General features: G+C 37.1%; 1 protein-coding gene across 9 annotated transcripts in view; it reads left to right on the forward strand.

Moving 5' to 3' along the window:
- The window catches only part of ESRP2 (epithelial splicing regulatory protein 2), a 44,716-nt gene extending 22,990 nt beyond the window's left edge, over positions 1–21,726 (forward strand). For 3 of the 9 annotated variants that reach the window (XM_085234620.1, XM_085234621.1, XM_085234619.1), the window contains exons 4-17: positions 427–540; positions 2,354–2,468; positions 3,229–3,327; positions 3,450–3,504; positions 4,717–4,827; positions 5,002–5,134; positions 5,311–5,353; positions 5,801–6,102; positions 7,620–7,841; positions 8,708–8,906; positions 9,700–9,892; positions 10,867–11,044; positions 17,650–17,761; positions 20,333–21,726. In XM_085234620.1, the coding sequence (XP_085090746.1) occupies positions 427–540; positions 2,354–2,468; positions 3,229–3,327; positions 3,450–3,504; positions 4,717–4,827; positions 5,002–5,134; positions 5,311–5,353; positions 5,801–6,102; positions 7,620–7,841; positions 8,708–8,906; positions 9,700–9,892; positions 10,867–11,044; positions 17,650–17,739 (1,854 nt within the window). In that variant the 3' untranslated portion in view covers positions 17,740–17,761; positions 20,333–21,726. Of the gene's footprint in view, positions 1–426; positions 541–2,353; positions 2,469–3,228; positions 3,328–3,449; positions 3,505–4,716; positions 4,828–5,001; positions 5,135–5,310; positions 5,354–5,800; positions 6,103–7,619; positions 7,842–8,707; positions 8,907–9,699; positions 9,893–10,866; positions 11,045–12,881; positions 13,276–17,649; positions 17,762–20,332 lie in introns of those variants that run through there. The other 6 variants (XR_014886034.1, XR_014886033.1, XR_014886035.1 and 3 more) reach the window with 6 other exon arrangements.
- The last annotated feature ends 417 nt before the right edge of the window (positions 21,727–22,143 follow it).

Below are 22,143 nucleotides of genomic sequence, written 5' to 3' on the forward strand. Positions count from 1 at the left end.
TAAAGCAAAATATTAAGGATATAACTGTTGTCAAAGGTGTCATAGGTGAAGAAAGATTGTCATACAATTAGTATTCTGACTGATCTAGGAGGGATTTTTTTTCTTTAAAGCACGGCACACCGATTTTTAATTATTACTACAGATTTTTAACCTTACTATTACAATACCACTTCCTTTATATGATCGCTTAATTCTTCCTAGTTGTCCTTTTTGTCTTGTTGCTGGTGTTCTTATTTTCTGTTCTGCAAACTAATTGTTTTTTGTCTGCATTTTATTTAGGAGCCCACGTCTGTTCTATATCATGTTTTTTCAAAAGTTATGAATTACTGAGCTTTTTACCTCTTTAAAAGAAGAGTTTTTATAGTCACTATTTGTTTTATTGCATTACGTGTGTCAGTCAGTAAATGCAAGTTATCTCTTTTTCAGTTTATTCAGCTGGTATCCAGTGATTTGAAAGTATTTGGAAGGAACTCTTACACCCTTTGCAGTGATGGCCAGTTACTCATTCGACAAGTCCTCCACCCAGAAACATCTAAGAAGGTATGTGATCAGAACTGACATAGAAGAGCACTACTGTGTTTAGCTATCTTCTCTGATGTCCTTAATCTGAGTTTGAGATGAGCAACACAATTCCACTCTATGAACTGTAGTGCTCCAGGAATTCCTTTGATGATCCCCACCTTGTAGATTACTACTGTGCTTCAACACTTATTCTAGAAAATCAGCTAGAGTGCCGGAGGACACCCAGAGAAGCATTATGAAGGAGAAAATAAGCAAAGACAAGTTAGAAGAAGTAGTACAAGTTGTCTGTATTCTGCGTTGTAGGGCGTGATTACAAAGGTCTAACCTCAGTGGACGTGATAGAAGAGAAGTACTCCTCTGTGTAGGTTTGAATTAAGTCATTGGCCATGAGCTGGGCTATGTGTTTGTACCAAACCTGAAGTTGGTAGGAGCCATAGGTCAGTGTCCTGTAGAAAGTAAACGTGTAGGCAGTGACTTGTCCTGGAGAATGGCAATTGTTTCCCATCTGTATTTATTCAGCAGAATGCAGTACTACAGCTTATTTGCTACTCCCACACGAAGCAGCAGTTCCCAGTCAAGCCTGATTTGCACAGGAAGAAGAAGCTTGCCATTGTTTGGGGTGGTGGCTGCTGAGTTAACCTGCTTGACAGGGTCTGAAGAAACCCCACAGGAATGGGAGCAGCTGGCATTGAAGCTGATCAGCTGTGTTTTTTTTCTTCTCTGTATGAGTGTACTGATCATGCTGAGTTTCTACAAATACTTGTTTGGCATTTGTGTTGTATTATAAATCATAACATTGTGACTTTTCATAAAAAAACATGCTTCTGTTGGGAATGAAACACAGAAACAATGATACTTAGTGTTCAAATGTGTTAGCATTGTTTATTTCTCTTTAATATGCCATCCTGCTATATGGATTGTGGGTAATTCTTTATTCTGTCTTGAAATAAATGAACTAAAGCAAAACAAACAAAAATGGACAAACAAAAAAGTATCCTGGAACTGCCCAGATCAAGCAGTGGACATGATGACATTCTTAATCTTCCAGTACTGTATTTCTTTATTTTCTCTCTTTTTTTTTTTTTTTTCTTTCTCCAATGCATTTTCATTTGCTGCAGTTTAGTTTTTCCTGAACACTAAGTGTTATTAAGCCTCAGAAGTTGGTTCTTGCAATTGCTAACAAGGGCTGCTTTGTGATTTTTCTCAATTATTTATTTTCAGAGCAAAGACAAACTTTCATATAGTGAAACAGTTGGGGAGAGTAAGAGAGAAAATATTAACAGAACTAGTTCTGGTCAATAACATGGGGACAGGAGCCAATGTTCAAATGAAAGAATGCTTAAATATTTGTTTAATAATGTTATATAACTGAAGTTGTTATCGAATATGTAATAGTGAAGAAGGAATGTCTTTAAGTTGAAGATATTTTCTACATTCTGACAATATTTATACGTACTGTTACCATGTCTTGGTACAGTATTGCTTTTAAATGTTGCTGCAAAAGAGAAAATAACAGTATCCTAATGGGAAGAATGTATATAGCAGGAAAACCAATTTTGGAGGGTTTTGTGACTTCTTCTAGGTGTCTTCTAGAGTGGTTTTGCATAGGTCTACCTCTCAGCAGCTACTTGGGTGTGCTCATTTAGAGATATAATTCTGTAAGGCTGCACTGTTTGAACTGTTCCAAAGGGGGAAAAAAATCCAACCTGGTCTATCTTAGACAGGCTGATGACATGCAACTATGTGGCTCTTGAGATGGCATCATTCAGTCCAAAAATACTGATAAGAGTGTAAAGGAATGTGTACAACACTTTTTTTGCTTTCCTTGTAGAACTTCCTCCTGTCAGAATGCTTCTATTCCTTTTATGATCTGCGCAAAGAATTTCACACATGCTACCCTAGTTCAGCCGCCGTGAAAGACCAGACTATCAAGACCATGGCAGAATGTATCCTTTTGCTGCAGCTTTTGCAGCAGGATTGACTTCTCTTTTTTAGGTTTTATTCTTGTGATTGCTAGGGGTCTTATTCTCCTAAATTAAGGTGGGTGGGTTTTAAAAAATCTCATGGTTGTGAAATCATATTAACATTTGCTGAAATGAGGGTTTGTGTGAGTGTATGCTGTGCGAGGGTCTGTTTGTAATGGTTTTTAAGCTTTGTCTCTAATAATGGAATCTGGACTGTATTTAGTAAATTCACTAAGGTGCACACAAACACTAAAATAAAACCATCATTTGCATGTGTATTTGATCTTAATGGAGAAAGATTTAGCTGTCAGTGGGCCTTTTCAGGGCTAGGTGGCCTGCAAACTTCCAGTGTTTGCAGACATTTATTATTCTTTGATTCTGTTTTGTGTAAAACAAAAAAAATAATTGAAAAAATGGACAAAATAAACCACTTCTATATCTAAATTTTAGGAGTAATTCTGTGGCTCGAGAAGAATGTGGTTAAAGTTCAATTATGTTTGAAGTGATAGGAATTTATTCTACTTTTTTTTGAGCTGTTAACACTATCAGTAGCTTTCAGAATGTTGACTGTGAAAGTGAATATTAACCAGTTTGTGAGCACAGTTACAAATGCCTGATGGCCATGTGTCCCTGTGAAGGCTGGTATCACTTGATTATCAATTTTTTGTTAATAACAGGAAAGTCTATGGCTTGTTTACGACTATTTGTTCAAATCTGTTATTTTCTATAATTGCCTGTTCAGATCTAGGCTTAGGGACAGATGAAGCAGAGGAGGACTTTGGCGTATGGCAAGTAAAAACAATGGTGGCTATCATTTTCAGCATGCTCTCTGAAAATTGTGGTAAGTGATCTATTTATACAGAATGCTGAAATTTTTTTCATTCTTGATGAATGGACAGTGGAACTGTCATTCTTAAGTAATCTCTGACCCTGATTATATTTAAACTTCCTGCTTTGTTGCAGATCACATATTTACTGACCCTGAAACTGTGAAATACAAGTACGAAACAGGTCCTTGGTAAGTGCCTTTGTCACAGTTCATTACAACCAAAGCTGAGTTTCATCTGCAGCAGAGAAAGCTTGCAAATGTTTCCCTGCTGTTACTATGGAAGTAGGTTGGATCCTGAGAAAATTAACAGTGTATTCAGTAATCTGGTGCACAGACCATAGCTGGTATATTGAATTCTGTGTTTTAGTCTGCCTTTAAAGCCACGCCAGGTGAAACACTTTGTTCACTGGTTTCTGTTTTGAAAGGGAATGAGGTTGACTTATCCTAACCAATTGTGAAAAAATATTTGTGAACGCTCCCTATGTCAACAGGGATTTGTGCACTCTGTATGGAGCTGAACTATGTAATACTTTTGAAGAATTATCTATGAGGCTGTAGCTGAAGCAAATGAGAAGAAAATTTTTTCAAGAGACTGCTTAAGGGGTTTTTCTGTCTGACAGAAGCGTTGTGAAAGCCTTGATGTTAATTATTTGTCTAGCCAAAGTGTACCTGGATATATTTTTATATTTTCAGTTTGTTCTTTGTTCAAGTGTCAATATGGAAGCTGTTGACTAAAAGAAATGTTCCTTACCCAACTATAGGTGTTTTTTCTGTTCTGCCTCTTCAGAGGCTCATCAAAATGGGCATTTCCCTGTACCAAATTTTGATCTGAATTACAACTTTGGAGACATTGTGACTGTATACAGATCTCTTGCTGTGGGCTCGTTTTCTAGACAGACAGCTCTGCTTTTGTGTGATCTTTTTTCCTTCTTTTCTTTTTTCTCATTTAAATTGAATTTGGTTTAGGCAAATAAGAAACAGAGCAGTTCTCAGTTTTCAAATACACTTCATGAAGTGTAGAATCAAACATATTAAGCATAAATAATATAAATTCACATTTAGGACTACTTCATAATCATCTTCAATGATTTCAGGATTTAGGATAAAACCTAAAGATTGTTAGAACTTCTGAATAAAATTTGGAAGCTCCTTATTACTTCACTTTGAGACATTCTTATTTTTCTTAAAGAACTGAATGTGATGACAACACAGTGCACCTTGGGCGTTGTGTATCTGAAGGGATTATCCCATTATCTTTGTTTTCTTTACTAAAATGAGCAGAATGGAAGAATCTCAACTCTGAACATACTCTAGATTTTCAATTTAAATGGAAATTTGATAAGATAATGGGAAACCTAGACAAAAGCTTAATTTTACATATTTATTTTTCTTTCTGTGCAGCAGCAAATCAGAAACAGTGGATAATGAGACAGTAATACGTGCTAGAGGTTTGCCATGGCAGTCTTCAGACCAAGATATTGCCCGATTTTTCAAAGGACTCAATATTGCCAAGTAAGAAGATAAGAGCTTGTTTTGCCTTTTTTAACATCGTGTGTTTTTAATATTTAGCACCCTCTCTCTCAGAAGTCCATCCTTCTATTTTTTCCCCTGCGCGGAAGCTGAGAAAGTGACAAACAGCATGAGATCCAACATCACACTTCTTAATTTGTTGGCTTTACGTTTCAGAGGTGGCGTGGCCCTTTGTCTGAATGCTCAAGGAAGAAGAAATGGTGAAGCATTAGTTCGATTTGTCAATTCTGAGCAGAGAGATCTGGCACTGGAAAGACATAAGCATCACATGGGTAGCAGATACATTGAGGTAAAAAGTAGCAACTTGAAACAAATCTTTGAAAAGCAATCTGAATATTTTAGAGTATGATTTTAAAGGAGAACAAGCTGTGCTCCTAAGTTGCTCAAAGTAAGCAAAATACACTGTCTCACACATGAAAAAGTTGAATGTTGTAATTTTCTTTTTTTTTTTTTTTTTTCTTTAAGGTTTATAAAGCAACTGGGGAAGAATTCTTAAAAATTGCAGGAGGTAAGTGATCCTGGAGCTCAGTGTTACTTTCATAAAATTCTTGTAGTTCTGATTTTTCTCTTGGCTGAGGGCATAAGTAATTCCTGAAGTAGCTTTTCCTGTTTTGCTTTCTAAGAATCCTTGACCCTGTAAAATTTTGCTTTCATTTGGTTGACGTATAGCTGTGAGCATTTGGACTGTGATGTTAGCAGGTTCAGTTTGCTGAGAGGAAGGGGAGCCTTTGCAGCAGAATTATCTATGTACCTTATTTGTTCCAATTTCATTGAAATATGAACAACTTTAAGGATAAGAGGGTCCACTTTAAAATAAATCAATCTGGGAGTAAATAGTGCTTCTGGTCTTCCGTGGGTTTCTTGCTAGCTACTTACTGCTGTGTTGCTCCTTAAAGTGCTTCTGCTCCTATGTTCTGTGGAATTGGCTGTCCATACACTATTCTCTTTGTAATAGGTACATCCAATGAAGTGGCTCAGTTCTTATCTAAAGAGAATCAAGTTATCATCCGGATGAGAGGTCTTCCATTCACTGCTACTCAGGAGGATGTTTTGGGATTCCTGGGGCCAGAGTGTCCAGTCACAGGAGGGAAAGAAGGACTTCTCTTTGTCAAGTACCCCGATGGCAGGCCCACAGGAGATGCATTTGTGTTGTTTTCCTGTGAAGAATATGCACAGAATGCACTTAAAAAGCACAAAGAAATACTTGGAAAGCGTTACATTGAACTCTTCAGGAGCACAGCAGCAGAAGTTCAGCAGGTTGTAACTATTGGCTGTGAAACTCAAAACTTAACAGTTAAAGATTCCTTTCAGTACTTGCACACAAATATCCTGTGGACAACTGTGGAAGTCTGATATACTAAAGATGTTAAGTTCTGGGAAGGGAAATATGCTTACTGATTGGCAAGGAAAATTGTGCAAATGTTTTCCTTTCTTGATTTTTTTTTTTTTTTTTTTACTGTCACATCTCTCAGATCATAAAGTAATTATTGGAATATTTTAAATAAATTAATAAAAATAAATTAATTAATCTGGAACCTGGAAAATAATTCTAGAAATGTTCAAGATTGATAACATTGTAGTAATACTTGAAACACTGCAATATTGTCTTTAAATTTGTTTCCCATGCACAGAATTGAATGCAAAATTTAAATTTAGTTACATTAAAATAGCTTTTGCTACAATTGTTTTATTGGATGCTAAGAATTAGCTGCATGTATCAGATGTCTGGCGAAAGGAAGTGAGATGTTTTTCTAAAATAATCAATTCCAATTTTTTCCTCCTTTCCTTCACCAGTTCCTATTACCATCTTCTTAAACCAGTAAAGCACCAACTTATTTTGACACCACCAACTTTGTACTGAGTCACATACTAAATTTTTCTGCCTGAGAGAGTATTTCTAGGCTAATAATGCCAAAAAGCACTATTATAAGATTTCATCTGGCCTTTGAGAAAACAGTGGCTGGATTTATATGGCCATTTATATATATAATATATTAAAAAATATATTTCTGGCCTGAAATGTGTTTTGAGAATAGATTCTTGAAAAAAAGACTCCTAATGAGAGGAATTCCATAGGCTGAATCATTATTGGCAAAGCTAAAGCTTTGTAACCTCTTTATTTGATGCCTCTTTCAGTGGAATGTGTTTCTGATAATCACTGTTAAATACGTTTTTCAGCAGTAGATCCCAATAGTAAGTTGTTCCCTTTGTCACATGGGAATGGGTCAAGAGGAAATAAAATGTTGAGATCAAGGTCTCCTATAGCTCTTACCTTCATTTCAGAAACCCTGTGTCTCCAGTTGGTTTTTCTGGTTAAGCAAGGGTGTTTGTTTATTAACCTGTTAGCTTTATGAATGAATTAGAGCTGGGCTTTTTACTTGTCATCTATTTCAGGTCTCAGTTCTTTTAAATTGGTTAGCTTTAATTTATCCTAAATCTAAGAAAAAACTGTAAGTGGCAGTACTGATATATTAGTGAAAATGTTGTTTCCAACTGGTTCTTTTTGGGATGGTCAGAAATGAACTGTTATCTTTTAATGTAATGAACTTACAAAAGTCTGTTATTAGAGTCTAACAGGTTAAATATGTCAGATATGTATTGTCTTCTTTCTGAGTTATGAATTTTAAATGCCCAACAGAAAGCTTGTTTTAAGAAAATGTTTTTCTCTGATGTTGGAAATTGATTTACTTAAATATATGAAATAGTATTCTGAAAACTGATTTGTGCTTAACTAGATGCTGTGTAAATATCAAGTGTTTTTTTTTTCCTTGCAGGTACTTAATCGATACATGTCAACACCTCTTATTCCCACCCTCCCAACTCCCATCATTCCTGTTATACCCCCACCATATACAATTGCCACGGGTAGCATACGGGACTGTGTCCGTCTTAGAGGCCTTCCTTACACTGCTGGCATTGATGATATCCTGGACTTCATGGGAGATGCCACAGCTGATATAAAGCCTCATGGAGTTCACATGGTCCTTAATCAACAGGTAACAGCACTGCATGAAAGCTAACTTTGCAGTTATTGAAGATGATTAGAAGTCATGGTACCTTGCCTATTACTTGCTATGCCTTAAATCTTCTACAATTTTGAGAAAGTACTTCAATATATGTCTTTTCTTCTCCCACATTGCTCCCTCCCTTCTACATATGTGTCTCTTTTTCTTTCTGTACCTGTAGGCTTAAGGTAGGGGAGCACGATGATGCTTGTGACAGGACTTGTTAAGAATAGCTTTGTCTTGGAGGCTGCCTTAAAATAGTCCTTTGTGTTTCAGACAAGTTCTGGAAATACACAAAATAGAAATGGCTTTTTTTTACTCAGTGGTAGCTGCATTGTTTGAGTGGCATTTTTGGACTTCCTTTTCTAACATGATTAAAGACTTCTCAGAGTTTAAAGGAAGCTGCTTATTTAACTTATGTTTTGGATATATTTTATTGGTGCAGCTGTGAGGATATTTTTTAACTTGTCTTCCTGGATCAAGAATAAGCACCATTGACAACAGAAACATTGAGATGCTATTCTTTGTGTAAGTAAATGAGAGAGATCTACAGCATCTTCATCTCCTGAAGATGTTTGAAATTCAAATAGAAAAAATCACGTGTGGCCTGACGTAATGTGAATGTTAGCTCTAGTCTTTTTTTTTTTTCCTACAGAAGGAGGTAGTATTAAGTTAACTGGGTGATGGATACCTGAGTTTTGCCTTTTTGCTTCTAAAAGTAATTATTGACTTATTAGTACTAGATACAGAAGAACAATATAGGATGTAAGTACGTATTTAATCTTGGGACTTTTTGCATTTCTTGTGTTATGAACGGTCAAATTACACATTAACTTACTGTTTTTTCTTTTTTAAAGGGACGACCATCAGGTGATGCTTTTATCCAAATGAAATCTGCTGACAAAGCCTTTATGGTGGCTCAAAAATGTCACAAAAAAATGATGAAGGACCGTTATGTGGAAGTATTCCAGTGTTCGGGAGAGGAGATGAACTTTGTTTTAATGGGTGGCACTTTAAATCGTAGTGGCTTATCCCCACCGCCATGTAAGTTACCATGTAAGTCTGCATTTCTTCTGCTCTCTGCTGCTAAAGGCTGATATGTGGTAGGTGCTGAAGCTTTGTGGCCTTTCGCCTTTTGACTTGGGTTTTGCCATGATCAATAATCATTCATCTGTATACATGCTGAGATTGGAATTGTTCCCTCTGGGCAATAATGGGACTGATTGGAGGCATTTTTTTATTGAATTTTCGGTGGTGCATAGAGGGCAGTAAGGCCTTGCCAGTGAAATAGTTGCACACTTTGCTTTTTGTGGGTGTACTGTTCTTCTGAGCTCTGCAGTGGACTTGCTTGTCGTGAAATCTACTTGGAATTAGAGGGATTTTTAAAAAGGGAAAAATTCTGTACTCTAGCTGTCAATGAGTGCTCTTGCTGTCTTGCCTTAGAGCATTAAGAAGGTACTCTTTGGGTATAGCTAATTATGGTTCTCTTGTCCCACAGAGTACAACTTCTGTTAGAAAGAAGAAAGGGTGTGTTGGTGTGCACGCCGGCTTTCTCTATGCACATGGCTTTATGCTTTCTTTGAATAACTCTGAAGTTCCCTACTTACCGTTTACATATAGACAGGGGTGTTCAACTGTTGGAGTTGTGAACTCTTAGAAAGAACTCGCTTCAAATGCCACAGTTTTCATTCGTGGTAATGTGGCTCAGGGAGAGGCTAGAGAGCAGTATTTGTATGTGTTCAGAAATCACACCCGGATGTTAATCTCACTGGGATGAACAAGTCCTTTCTTAAAGCCAGGGATCTGCATTCTGACTGCTTTTTGTTCTCATATCTTGGTTTGTTTTTAGGTCTTTCTCCACCAGCTTATGCTGCTTTTCAAACAGCAGCTGTGATCCCAGCAGAAGCAGCGCTTTACCAGCCACAAGCCCTCTTGCCAACAGCAAGGACTCCCCAGGCCTCTGCTGCTGCTCCTCCAGCTGTTACCTACTACCCAGCTCAGGCTGCTCAGCTTTATATGAACTACACAGCTTATTATCCCAGGTATCCCCTAGACTCAGCTGCTTCTCTTGTCATTTTATCGCGGTAGATTAGGCAACTGTGTCATTACCTTTCAGTAGCTATTTAAATTGTACATATCTTGTAGATAATGCTAAGAATTTGTTGATCAGTGGAGGCAGTAGCCATTTTAACTACTCTGTGGCCTTTTAATGATGCTCACCCTTCCCCATAGAATCTGGTTGAACCTCGCAATAATGTAATTCTAATCTTTAGCAGCATTTTTGGCATTGATGTGATGTCATCAAGGCAATTCTATTTCTTGGCTAAATGAGAAGCTGTGCTTCTACCATCTTCTCTTAGCTTGATGTTGTACTTACAATACTGTTTTCGTACTGAAAGGCTTAGAATAGAGATATACTAATTTAAATGTCTTATGTCAATGAGACCAAAGAATACTTTGTATGCAGAGCAAGTGATCTCCACCTTTCTTTCCTCACTGATGTTATCAAAATGGCTCACTGTAGTCTGGTGGTTGGATCTGTGGGGAAATGGTTTATTGGCTCTTCCTAGGCTCGTGACACTTAATAGCCTCAGTACGTGGTAACTTGCTAGATGGACCTTGAATGGAGATGCTACTTTACTCGCTTTTTGTGGCTTAAAAGCACCAGACTTTTTCCCTTGCATGATCTTCATTCTACAGTTTTTCTCCCATGCTTTATTCATGTTTTGTTAATGATCTTAGAAGTCATCTGCAGCTCATTTTTCTCCTCCCCAGTGGAATATCTACTTTTTTTACCTTACCAACTACAAATGCTGGCTGTTTTCCTCTACGTCCCTTCTGCAAGTCATCAAATGCTGAAGAGAAGTTAGAAAAGTTGACAAAGTTTTCATATCAAGTCTGCTTGTTACCTTTTTTTTTTTTTAACCTTATTCTCATATTTGAACTTTCAGTTTTTCTCTGCCTGCTAAAATCAGTTATTTATTTTCATGACAATTTTGCCTCTTCTCTCTTACAGTCCTCCAGTATCCCCTACCACAGTGGGATATCTTACAGCTCCTCCAGGAGCTGTAGCTGCTGCTGCCACTGCCACCCACACTCCACTTCTACCCCAGCCTGGAGCATTAGTCAGAATGCAGGGTTTGCCATATAACACAGGAATGAAGGAGATTCTAAGTTTCTTCCAGGGATACCAGGTTAGTATGCAGTCACTCTCCCTCCCTGATGTTTTATTTATACCTTTGAGTAATGATCAAACCAAGCAAGACTGTGCTTTTGGAAATCGATCAACAAGTATACAATTTCAGCATTCCCTATTTAATTGACAGACCATAGTGTAGTAGTAAAATTTGCTCTATTTTTTAAGTAATAAACATAACTGAATTTGAAGGCAGTGATCTAGTGCTCACATGAAAGACTTAATTGTTAAAGACTGACTTCTCAGAGCGAAGTTCTAGTTAACAGGCTGTGATGCAAGTCACACACCCAGGTTACAGAAGAGGAGAGATGCCAGTGTCAGACCCTCTTGCTTGGTGCTTCGGCCGTTTATTTTGCTTATAGGCAGCAACATTTTCTATTAAACTGCATTACACTGCAACCTGAAGAAAACTGTATTCTCCAATCCAGGTTGTACTGATAGCAAGTAGGCTAAGTGCTGCTATAGGTAACTTTAGTCAGTATCTGCTGCTTCAATACTGTATCAGTGGGAAAGCATAGAAATTTATCTCCTAGAGGAAAATTAAAAAACAAAACAAAACAAAAAAAAACAAAAACACTTTGTGCAAATACTTTTTTTCAGCAGTATGTATTTGAATTTGTGGAATGGGTCTTTCCATGGCATCTTCTTTTCATCTTGGAGGATATTGTATCTACATATATCCATGTTTTTTCATCACATACTAAAATGGAAGATAATTGAGTGTGGTGTGAATTCTGATGAGTATTTATCTTGTTTGGGTAACAGCATTTGCACAAATACCAGAGCTTTCTTTTGGTACTACTCAGAAGCCCTGAGTTAGAATCTGCTTGGTGTGTCTCAAGCACCTGTTCAAGTGGTAATCATAAAAAGAAGGCAATTTTTGCGTGAATTTGTCTTACAAAATTCAGTAGGTTGGTTAACAGTGGTATTGTTAAAGGCTGGAATGCAAGGGTTTTGTTTTGTTTAGCATATCAGCAGTTAACATGAAACATTCAGACATATATTTTTTTCGTCCTGAAGGACAGTAGGCATTAGTTTGTAGAACCAGGTATTTGCTATGCAGATGTATGCAGAATATGAACAGGTGCTTAAATATATACATTCTCAGTTTTAGGTATTTGGAAGGTACATGCCTCTTGAGGCATCTCTTAAAATGTTACAGTTATGTCACAAATAATTTCGCATACGTGTTTTTTTCAGTGGAAAAATGTGAGGGTCAATTTGTAACAGGTGTGCTGAATCTTTGACACGTTAAGAACATGCTAAACATAGTTGTATTCTAAGGATTTTTCTTCAACAGAGCATCTGCAGAGTTAAAACTAATTCAGATGTTTATGGATTTATTCCCTTTTCTCTCCCCCTTCTTACACCTCCTCCCCAACAGAACAATAATAATTTGTTTCTTATCTGTTGATACTTCACTCTTTTTCATCTGACTGGGTTTTTTGATGGATGAACAGTGGTTGAATTAAAACCTTAAGTGAGGACAGTCTTGTTTCCTAAACTGAAATTCAGCTAGAAGTGTAAGTGTGCTGTTGAAAAAGGACACAGTCCTATTCTGGGAATGGAACAAGTCGGTGACTTCCAATATCTGGCAGTGCTATCATCCACTACATCTTCAATTTGGTGAAGCTGGTCTTTGGGTCTGGTACTGCATTTGACCTTGTACTTTTTTCTGCATTTAGGGAGTATCTTGTAGCATTTGATTGCACAGTTAAATGTTTGAAACTAATAGAAATTTTACCACAATGTGAAAGCAATTTATATTCTTCTGCTGCAACCTCGTGTCGTCATCAGTTACTTTATTAAATTGGTCACCTCTTTGATTTCTTTAGAAGATGTTGTCCAAATGAGATCGGGTTCAATATCTTAAAGGAGCCAAGGAATTATTTTGAATTGTTCTTGGATCCCACATGTGGTAATGCTAGTTTTATAATCCCTCATTCCTTTAGGGGAAAACTGAGGTGGTGACTTGCTTTATTGGGACAATATTGAGTCTCTGGAGGAAATACTAATTTTCTTTCTTTTTTTTCCTTCCCCTCCTCCTCATGTTATGTATTTCACTTACTGCTGCTGCCCAAGGATGTATTGCTCGATGCTTCTGGTCATTTATAAAGTGAGCCCTTAATAATTGTCAGTGTTTTGGGCGTGGTTTTAATCTCTGCATAACTAATTGATGTTGGTATTCAATGGCCTTGGGAAACAGATTGGAGAAGCTGAAATTGAAGGGTGATTTATTTTTTTTTTTTTCTTTGTATGTCCTTGTCTGAAAGGAACGAGTTTTAACTTTGAGTTCCTGCTTTATGCTCTGTTTTCTTCCTTCAGTCTTCATGGGCTCCATATATTGCATGTATGCACACGTTCCTATTGAAGTGAAAACACCTTCTGTACCAGACCTGCCTCTTAAAAGACAGACTTTGTGTATAATGGGCTTCAACAAGCTGGTCTCAACATCAGTACATGCTTCTAATAGTAATGTAAACATCTGCAGATCAGCCTTTTATCACTTACTTCCATTTTCATTTATTTTATCAGCACAGTTCTCTTGCTGAGTGGTCCACATAGCTCAATTTCTTCTTACAGTTATGCTTTTTTGTTGTTTTTACCATTGAAAATTCCTCCCAGCTTGCATGTGTTTAATGCATCTTGCATTAAACAATCTTAGAAAGCTTGTGAATAATCTTAATAGCAGTCTTGGATATAGTAACTTTCCCAATCACCTTTCTGTATAATGTTGTAGTGCACTGTAACATTTAAAATAGCTAGTCTTAAAACTTTCTGATTCAGTAATTACTCTGTTAAACTGTTCGTTTTTTTCTAAGCTGTGTTCTGTTGTAGCTGGGCCAGTGACTTCATTCCAGTCATGTACTGGATGTGTAGCTAAAAGATGCTTGAAGAGGAGAAGGTAAAGAAAAAAAAGTGTTTATAATTAAAAGTGGACAGTGGGTTCTTTAAAACTAGTGGGCTGAAGTGCCTTTTATCTGCAGCTGTATAGAACTTGCAGTGTATTAATCCTCCAACTCTTCAGGGACCCAAAATTCAAGACTTGCTGGAGTGGGGAGTTGTACTTAAAACAGTAATAAGGAGGTAGAGGGGAAAGGATGGATGGCTAAATTCCAAGAGCATTAACAACCTTTCTCCCTTGTATCAGGACAGCAGGCTTCATTGTTACAGACTTCTTAAGGACTAGTTTTTTTCCTCTGAAATGCATGTTTGAACAAAGAACTATTCTCTCTTTCCATTGGGTTCCTTTTGAAATCTGATGCTTCATAGTCGGAGAGGGATACCCACTGTCTGTGTGCCTGTTCTTGGCCCAGCACCTTCGGTCTGGAGAAGGGAATAAGGGGATGTGACAGAGAAATCCCACTTACTGTTACTTTGTTAGGTGACAGCATAGATGTTACATGTTTACTTCTGTGCATCTCACTGTTGCATTCTGTTCTGCTTTGTTCCTAAATTTATCTTCTTTATGATACTTTGTTCTTGTAGGTAAGGCGTCTGTGAGCATAGGAATAGTAAATTAGTGGTTACAGTTTCTGTCAGTTGCCTTCTGCATTTGATGCAGCAACATAAGGCAGTACTTCAAGCTGTGATTTTGGTCATCTCTTTTAGGAGAGAGATGTTCATTGTTTTTTTAATATATATCTGCCATTTAATATTATTAAAGATTATTATAATACATACTATTTAATATACCAGTGTTATTTAATATACATGAGTTGAAATGCCTCTGCCAATTCAAATGTTAATACCTAGAAGGGTAGATATACTTGTACAATAATTCACTGGCTCTATTAAGAAACAACACATTCTTCAGGAAGCATTGTTTTGCTTTACTTTTGACACTGTCAATATCCCTGGTTTTTCAGTCCCTTTTTGTTCAGTGTGTATGCATATTCCTTCTGCCATCGTGCATCCCCCCTGGCCCCACTGAGTGGGCGTGGGGGAGAAATTGCTTTTTCTGAATTTATCTGCATCTTCCTTCAGTAATTCTGGGGAAATAACTCTCTCCTATTAATCTTCCATGAGCATGTGAGAGCAACATATCCTATTAAATTGGGTGAAGGAAGACTCAAACATATTTCTTAGATTAAGTAATGGCTTAAAATAACGTTACTGCATTATTCCAGTAGAACACTATATTTAATGCTATATTTGATACAGTAGATAGAAGCTTCTGAATCACAGGATCGTTTAGGATGGAGGAGAACTCTTCACATCAACTTTAGCCCGGCCCTCTAAGAGCAATGAGCTTAGAAGGTGAAAAAGCAGCAGTGTGAGGAAAGAAGCTGTGTTTCACTTCAGAGAAGCAAAGAAGATGGGACTGAGATGATAGAGAGGATAATGGAGACAGGAACAGTGAGAGATGCTTATAATTTTATTGCATTTAAAGGCAACTGATGCAGTATTTCTTATTGATTGTGTGTCTGTTAGGGGTAGAATTCAAAAATACAGTATGAAGTTTCATATTCTCTCAGTAATATTTATGGCAAGCAAGCTCTAGAACCTAGCTCAATGAACTTGCAACTGGTCATATGAGGAGTTTAAATCCACTGGGTGGGATTTCTCAGATCTAAATGGAAGCAGAATTTGGCCACCAGCAGAACAGTATTTTCATTTGGGATTACAGATTCACCCTGGACTTCACACTGTTCATCCTGAGTTGTTTGATGTTTTTATTTTGCTTGGGTTTCTAAATTGTGAGCAGAATCAGAAGTATTCAAGATTGTATTTTTAATCAGGCAACCTAAGATAGTTTCTATTTCATTCATTCATGTTTTTGTTCCCCCACTTCTTTTTCCTGTCTTTGTTTGCAGTAGTACTTTTTGTGTAATCTGTAAATTTGAAGAATTTACTATTCCATAACTTATGCTTTAATTAAATGCAACCTTGCTTTCGCTTCCTGTGATTGAAAGCCACTTCTATCATTAGGTATTTTTATTTCCATTTTCTTTTTCAGGCCTATGTTCCTCTGCAGGATCATTTTCCTGCCTTCATGTTTTCCTCATTGCTTATGTTTTGAACACTCGCCCTCACTAGAAACTGTAGACCTTTACCTACTGTACATCTATGGATAATCTAAAGTATGTACTATCTTGAGACATTCTTTCCAAAGAGTAAACTTACATTTTGTAGATTTGTTTCAAGGGCAGGTCTGGGAACTGATAAATCTAATATTTGCACGTTCTGGTTGCCCTGGCAGAGACTATCTGGAAAATACTTCTTATATTTGTCTTCTACTTAATGGCATGGGTCTAGATGTAAGAGGTGACTAGAAATAGTAGTCAAAATTCTGAGAGGCTCTTTTCTTTTTTGTTCTCTGGGCTCTTGGTTTTTGTTCTCTGTGGAAGGTGTATACTGTGATGGTTGATTTGGTTTTGTTTTTTTTTCTTCAGCTTCGCTTTGGATGAATACAGTGTGTCTTGTACACCCAAGTACATTATCATTTCCTCCCTAAGCTGGCAGGAGACTTCTTGTATTATAGAAATATCAAAGAAAGCAGTATGCATACTTTGTGCGCATTTGGCAATCTTCTAAAAATATTAATGCAAAACCATTTTCAGGGACATAGAAAACTCTCCTCGCCACTGAAAGGTTGTTCTGTAACTTGAGTTATGGTAGGCGTTGTCACCTGGATTCCAGGAGCCACTTCAGTAGTATTTGTAGCGTATGCAAGTATGCTCAATCTTTTTGCAAGGTATGTCAGTTTGGAGACACAATGAGAGAGATGCAAAACAATGTTCCATGTTTCCCAAAATAATCTTTCTGATCATAGATCTCATATTTGTACCCCAGCAGTATGCACGATAACTGTTCAGATTCAGGATCTCAATTATTTCTTAAATAAAACCCACATATGTGGGGGTTTTATCTTCTGTTCATTGGTGTGATTGTACTGTGCAGCCAGTGTTTTTACTTGAAATGTTCTACTACAAGTCTAATGTGATGCAGTTATACTGAGCAGCTTTTCTTTTTTTGTGTGGAAATAAGCTATATTAGTATAAATGCTTTCAAAAAAATCTTTTAAGTACATTCATGCTGGGACATTGTTTTTGTTTGACTATGTTGATGAAGTCTGTATAATGCAAGCTGAATAATACAGCTGAACTGTGTTTAGCACTCTACACTAGAGAAGCTGCAGATTATTTCCGTGACTGTGTAGAAGATCCGAATGAGATCTATACACTTCTCATCCCATGATGCATGCTGAAGGATGCTTAGCTGTCCCAGTGAGAGTCATTTCTGGAGTGTGATTGTGCAGACTTAAAATCTTAGTTAACTAATGCTACTGTCTCATGAGTACAAGTGGAAAAGGAATACTTCGTGGTCTAAACTGTTTCCTTTTGTTAATTAGGAGCAGCTCAAATACACACAGTTCAGAATATTCCCCACATGCTTTTACTTCAATTCCATTTTTACAACCAGTAATTCAGTTGATGTTTTTCAGTTTTGCTTAAAAATAGCATCTGTCAAATTCACTGTCTCCTGCCAGTTGTTACAGCTAATGCTCTTAATTGTGGTTGCAAATGATAGTCTGTGTGGCTTGCTGTACCAGAACTGTTCCTTCTCTTGCTGATTATCATATGTCAACTTGTACTATAGTATGCACCTGATGACTACAATGGCCTTATTCAGCTGAGCGAACAAGCAAGGAGTGTGTTACAAGCACCGAAAGAGTGGGTCTGTTTGTAACTCTTTGTAACTTCCAAAGAAGGTAAGATGCAACTCGAAGAAACTGGATCTCCAATGGTGTATGGGAAGCGAAAGCAGGGCTTCTTGATGCAGTTTTTGTTTTCTTTCCCCCCTTCTTAGCTTGCGTCGGGATCCTTGCTTTAATCTTTCGCTTTTGTCCTATTAAAAAAAATTCTACTAACCTAAGCAAAAAGGCCAATTGTGATCTGTAATTGGTGGAGTAGCTGTGGTGAAGGTGCTGTGATTGCCTGGTTTTGCTCAGATACTGTGTTAGCCTTCCAAAAGTGTTTGTTTTCATGTAAAGCTTTCAGTTCAATATGTAACATACTGGTAAATGGTCATTTTTTTTTCTTGATATGACTATAGAATGTGTGCACAAAATTTCCAAACCTCTGGATCTTTTCTCTGCCTCTTGATCTCACTAAAGAAACGTGAACTACTTACTGCTTTTTTTTGTTTGTTTGTTTTTAGGAGAGATTTTTGGTATAGTGGCTTTCTCATACAACAAACTACATTTGCTAATGGCATACTTATTAGTACTGCCATATGCTTTGTAGAGAAATGCCATTGATACTTAGGTGCAATTAATCATTTCTATTGTATTCCATTCAAAATGCTACTGATTAGTTACTGTGGGATTTTTTTCCCCCTTTTGGAGGGTTTAAAAAAAGAAAAGTTTCAGTGCAACAAAAGGGTAATCAAATACTTTGCCTTAATAGCAGTATGTTCATGCCCTCCTGTAATCAACATGACTACTCTCACATAACCAGCATTTACTCAGTTGTTTTTGAATTACTTGCTTTATAATGTTACTATTATATCTGCTAAGGAGAAGGTGGTGTAGAGTCTGCATTTTCTGTGGTATGCAGAATACCTGTTACTACTTGAAGCATTTCTGTGTTTATGTAGACTTGGACAATCCATTTGTCTCTCTTGTTTTACCCAGATTTTCTGGAAAGCCAACCAGCAATAGGGTTCTACTGTGTATTAGATGGAAATGGTCTTTGATTAGAAAAGAAGTTGTAGAGTAGCTCAGTGTGAATTCTACACACTTCAAAGATTATAGATACCATTCCTGCTGTCTTCTGTGCTCAGCAGTCTAACTGTGCTCCATGTATGTTTTCAACTGATTTTTTTAACAGCATTATTTAAGTTACATAGAGGACCAATAGAAAGTGACTTGCTGTTACAAGGATCAGTAGTAAAGAGCTATTTTAGAGCAGACTATCTTATCTCAGATTTGTGCAACTTTTCTCTTTGGGCACAATATCATTCTGGAATAAAACTGTATGTATTTCTAAATCTGAACTGGGCTTCAGACATAATGTTTTGTTTGTCTTTGAATTTCTTCCTGCATGCTATTTCTTAACTAACTTTATAAAATGAAATGGATGTGAAGTCTGTGCTAGCTGTCCTTATACATGCTTTTAGTTTCTAAAATATGTTGTTGCTTCTATCTTTAAGAAGAATTTTATTGCCTGCCAAATATTTGGGTTTGTGAAGCTCTGGCATGTGTTGCTTTATTTTTCAATGTTTGAATGTAAAGCTGATCAAAAATTTCTTCTGATAATAACTGAGAAGTCTAGTATTCATTTCAGACAGTGAGGCATACATAAATTCTATTCAACTTCAGTATTTTGACCCTTCATAAGCTCAGGAGGGCATATGTCACATGAACTTGAGTCAGGCAAATACTCCTAAAATGGTTGGCCTTGCTGCATAGCTTGTGTGTTTTGTTTGGCACTGAATTCTGCAACAGACTAATCTTGTATGCTGGGCTTTTTTAATCCTTCAGTCTTTTGGTTTTGAAATTTCACTCAGATCAATTTCTGTCCAGTGTACAAGTGGGACTTCTGAACTTAACCTGTACAGGTTTCCAGTGCTGTAAGAAATGGCTGGGTACCATAGGGGAGCAGACACATCTGCTTTAAACTCAGCATTTTGAAACTGTCTCCCAAATCAGGAACTGCAGGTGCACTCTGCGGTAAATAACTAATTTAATTTGCTATCCCGTCTTTTTCTGAGCTTCCTTAAAATGATGATAAAGTTTTCCTTGATTCAGTAAGATTTGGTGCAGTACTTCAGCTTTCTTTCACTGAGCAGGCTTTCTTGCTTTGTAAACCTGGGTTAAGATCAGCTGATCTTCCCGACACAGAACTGCAATACGTCTGTCTCTTTTTGTAATCTTTGCATGCAAGTCGCATGCTGTTGCAGCCTTTGTCAATTGGCCAGTAGTCCACATATTACAAGAATTACCTTCTGAAGCTTGCATTTTCTTTCGCCATTAACCCTTTATTAACGTCTAAGTCTTTCTGGTCAACCTTTAAGCTGAATTACTTCTCTAGCAAAAACTCTGCATGGAATTATGTCTACATCATTCTGTTCAGTACACCAGCAGAGTAGCAGCTGCTGCTGAAAGCATATTTCTGTTAATCTTTGGTCTCTTCTCTTTTTTTCTCATTCTTGCACCCAGAATCTCTTCACTGCAAACACAGGAGTGGAATGAACCTGATACAGAGAATGAAAAAACTGCTGTTCCAGATGTCATCTCTGGTTTTAATATCACATTTCCTTTTGTCTTGTACCGTTGCAGCTCCACACAGATTCCATCCTCATGCTTTACAACTTTAGTGGCCAGCCCAGTGGAGAGGCATTGGTGACGTTTCCAAGCCTGGATCTAGCTAAGAAAGCAGTGGCTGAGAAAAATGGACAGCACCTGGGAGGCTGCTGTGTAGAACTGATGCTGGTCTAACTAAACACTCTCTGGGGCATGGGGAAGGAATGTCATGCTGAACACTGTGCCTTTTACAAAATAAGGAGTCTTCCCTTGCCACCCCTGCAGCATCAAATGTGCCTTTTCAACATGCTATGTTGGAATGTAGAGTGGTACATGTCCTGTATTTAATTTGAAAAAGGGTGTATTGTATGCCAACGATAAAGCAACAGGAAAATGCGTGCAGTTAATTTACTTATTCTCTTATGTACTTGTTTGAAAATAAGCAAACCCCTTATAGGCAACTTGTTAATTCTGAAGACAGTCTAATAGCACTTCAGCTATCGCAGCCATGGGAGAAACCTATTGCCTGTTCAGTAGCATTTGAAGTGGAAAGTGAAGCTTGAGTAATTCAGATTCTTCTGTGTTTAGTTTTTAAGAGTTTACACTTGGCAAAGTGTCTGTTTTTTGTAGAATTGAGATGTCTTTATAAAGGGCTTTTGGAATGTGTAGCGTTCCCAACTCAAAGCATATATCTCATTGATTTTTTTTTTCTTGTTGTTCTTGATTGGAAAATACGAGGATGCTGGACCCCAAATACAGTTGTGCTTTCTCATGTTTTCATTATGCAAAAGCCATATTTGTTTTTCCTACCAGTGTACTGCTGCCAAATATGTAAAGCAAAAAATAAAAACAATGGCAAAAACAGAAGAATCCTCCGTGCCCAACCATAATTCCCTACCCCAACCCCAAATTTTTAATCTCTACAGGACAAAAATGGCACATAAACCTGAGTACTAGTAAGTTATATTTTTTTATTTAAGCATAATAGCTTTCAAATACTGTATTAAAGATTTTGCTCTAGTTTATGTGCATGCAATTTGTTTACATCTTTAAACTACTTTATTTGTATATTATGAAACAACAAGACATGTTGAAATCTAAATTCTCTAGTGCATGCTTTTTTCTTTTTGTGTGTATATACATAAGCTAGAAGAAGTACTTTGTCATGTAGCATGTTTAAAAAAAAAAAAAAAAAAGACATCTGCTGTAGAAGCACTAAATGACTTTGTTTTTACCGTGCCTTACTTCAAAACTATCCCAAGTGCAATACCAGCAGAGCAAAACATGAGTCCTTTTGTGACATGTTCATGGATGTCTGGATTGATTTTTTTTTTTGTTTTGTTTTGTTAGTGTACAATGCGTTGTACTTAAAGGAACTGAATGATGTATGCTTCTTTATATTACAACGAATAAAAGAGATGCTTACGATGTGTGTTGGTTTTTGAAAGTAACTTATATGTTGCTTTAACATAATTTCATGGGGCATCATTTTCTGATAATAACCTTTTATCTACTTCTCTGTTCACCCTTGACTTCAGAGAGTGTATGTATTTTGTGAGGGGGTGTGTAGGGGTGTCTGTTGTTTTTTAAATGTTCTGCTAAGCCAGAAATGTGTATGGTAAACACTTATTTTTCAGTGGAACTCTTCTCATATGAACTGTTACAACACTCTCTGCTCAGTTCTCATTCTGGTGCCAGAAGAAATTGAGTATTGAACTTGAAATCCAAAAGTGCACACAATTTCCACTGGTGATGCATCATTCCCTTTTCTGTGCAATCCAAGTGCTGCTTTTTGTCATGACAGAGCTCGATATACTTTCTGCAGGAAAAAAAAATGGAGGGGGGAA

The sequence above is a fragment of the Meleagris gallopavo genome, chromosome 13 (genome assembly GCF_905368555.1).
Source record: "Meleagris gallopavo chromosome 13, MGAL_WU_HG_1.1, whole genome shotgun sequence".
In the NCBI taxonomy this organism is placed as follows: Eukaryota; Metazoa; Chordata; class Aves; order Galliformes; family Phasianidae; genus Meleagris; species Meleagris gallopavo.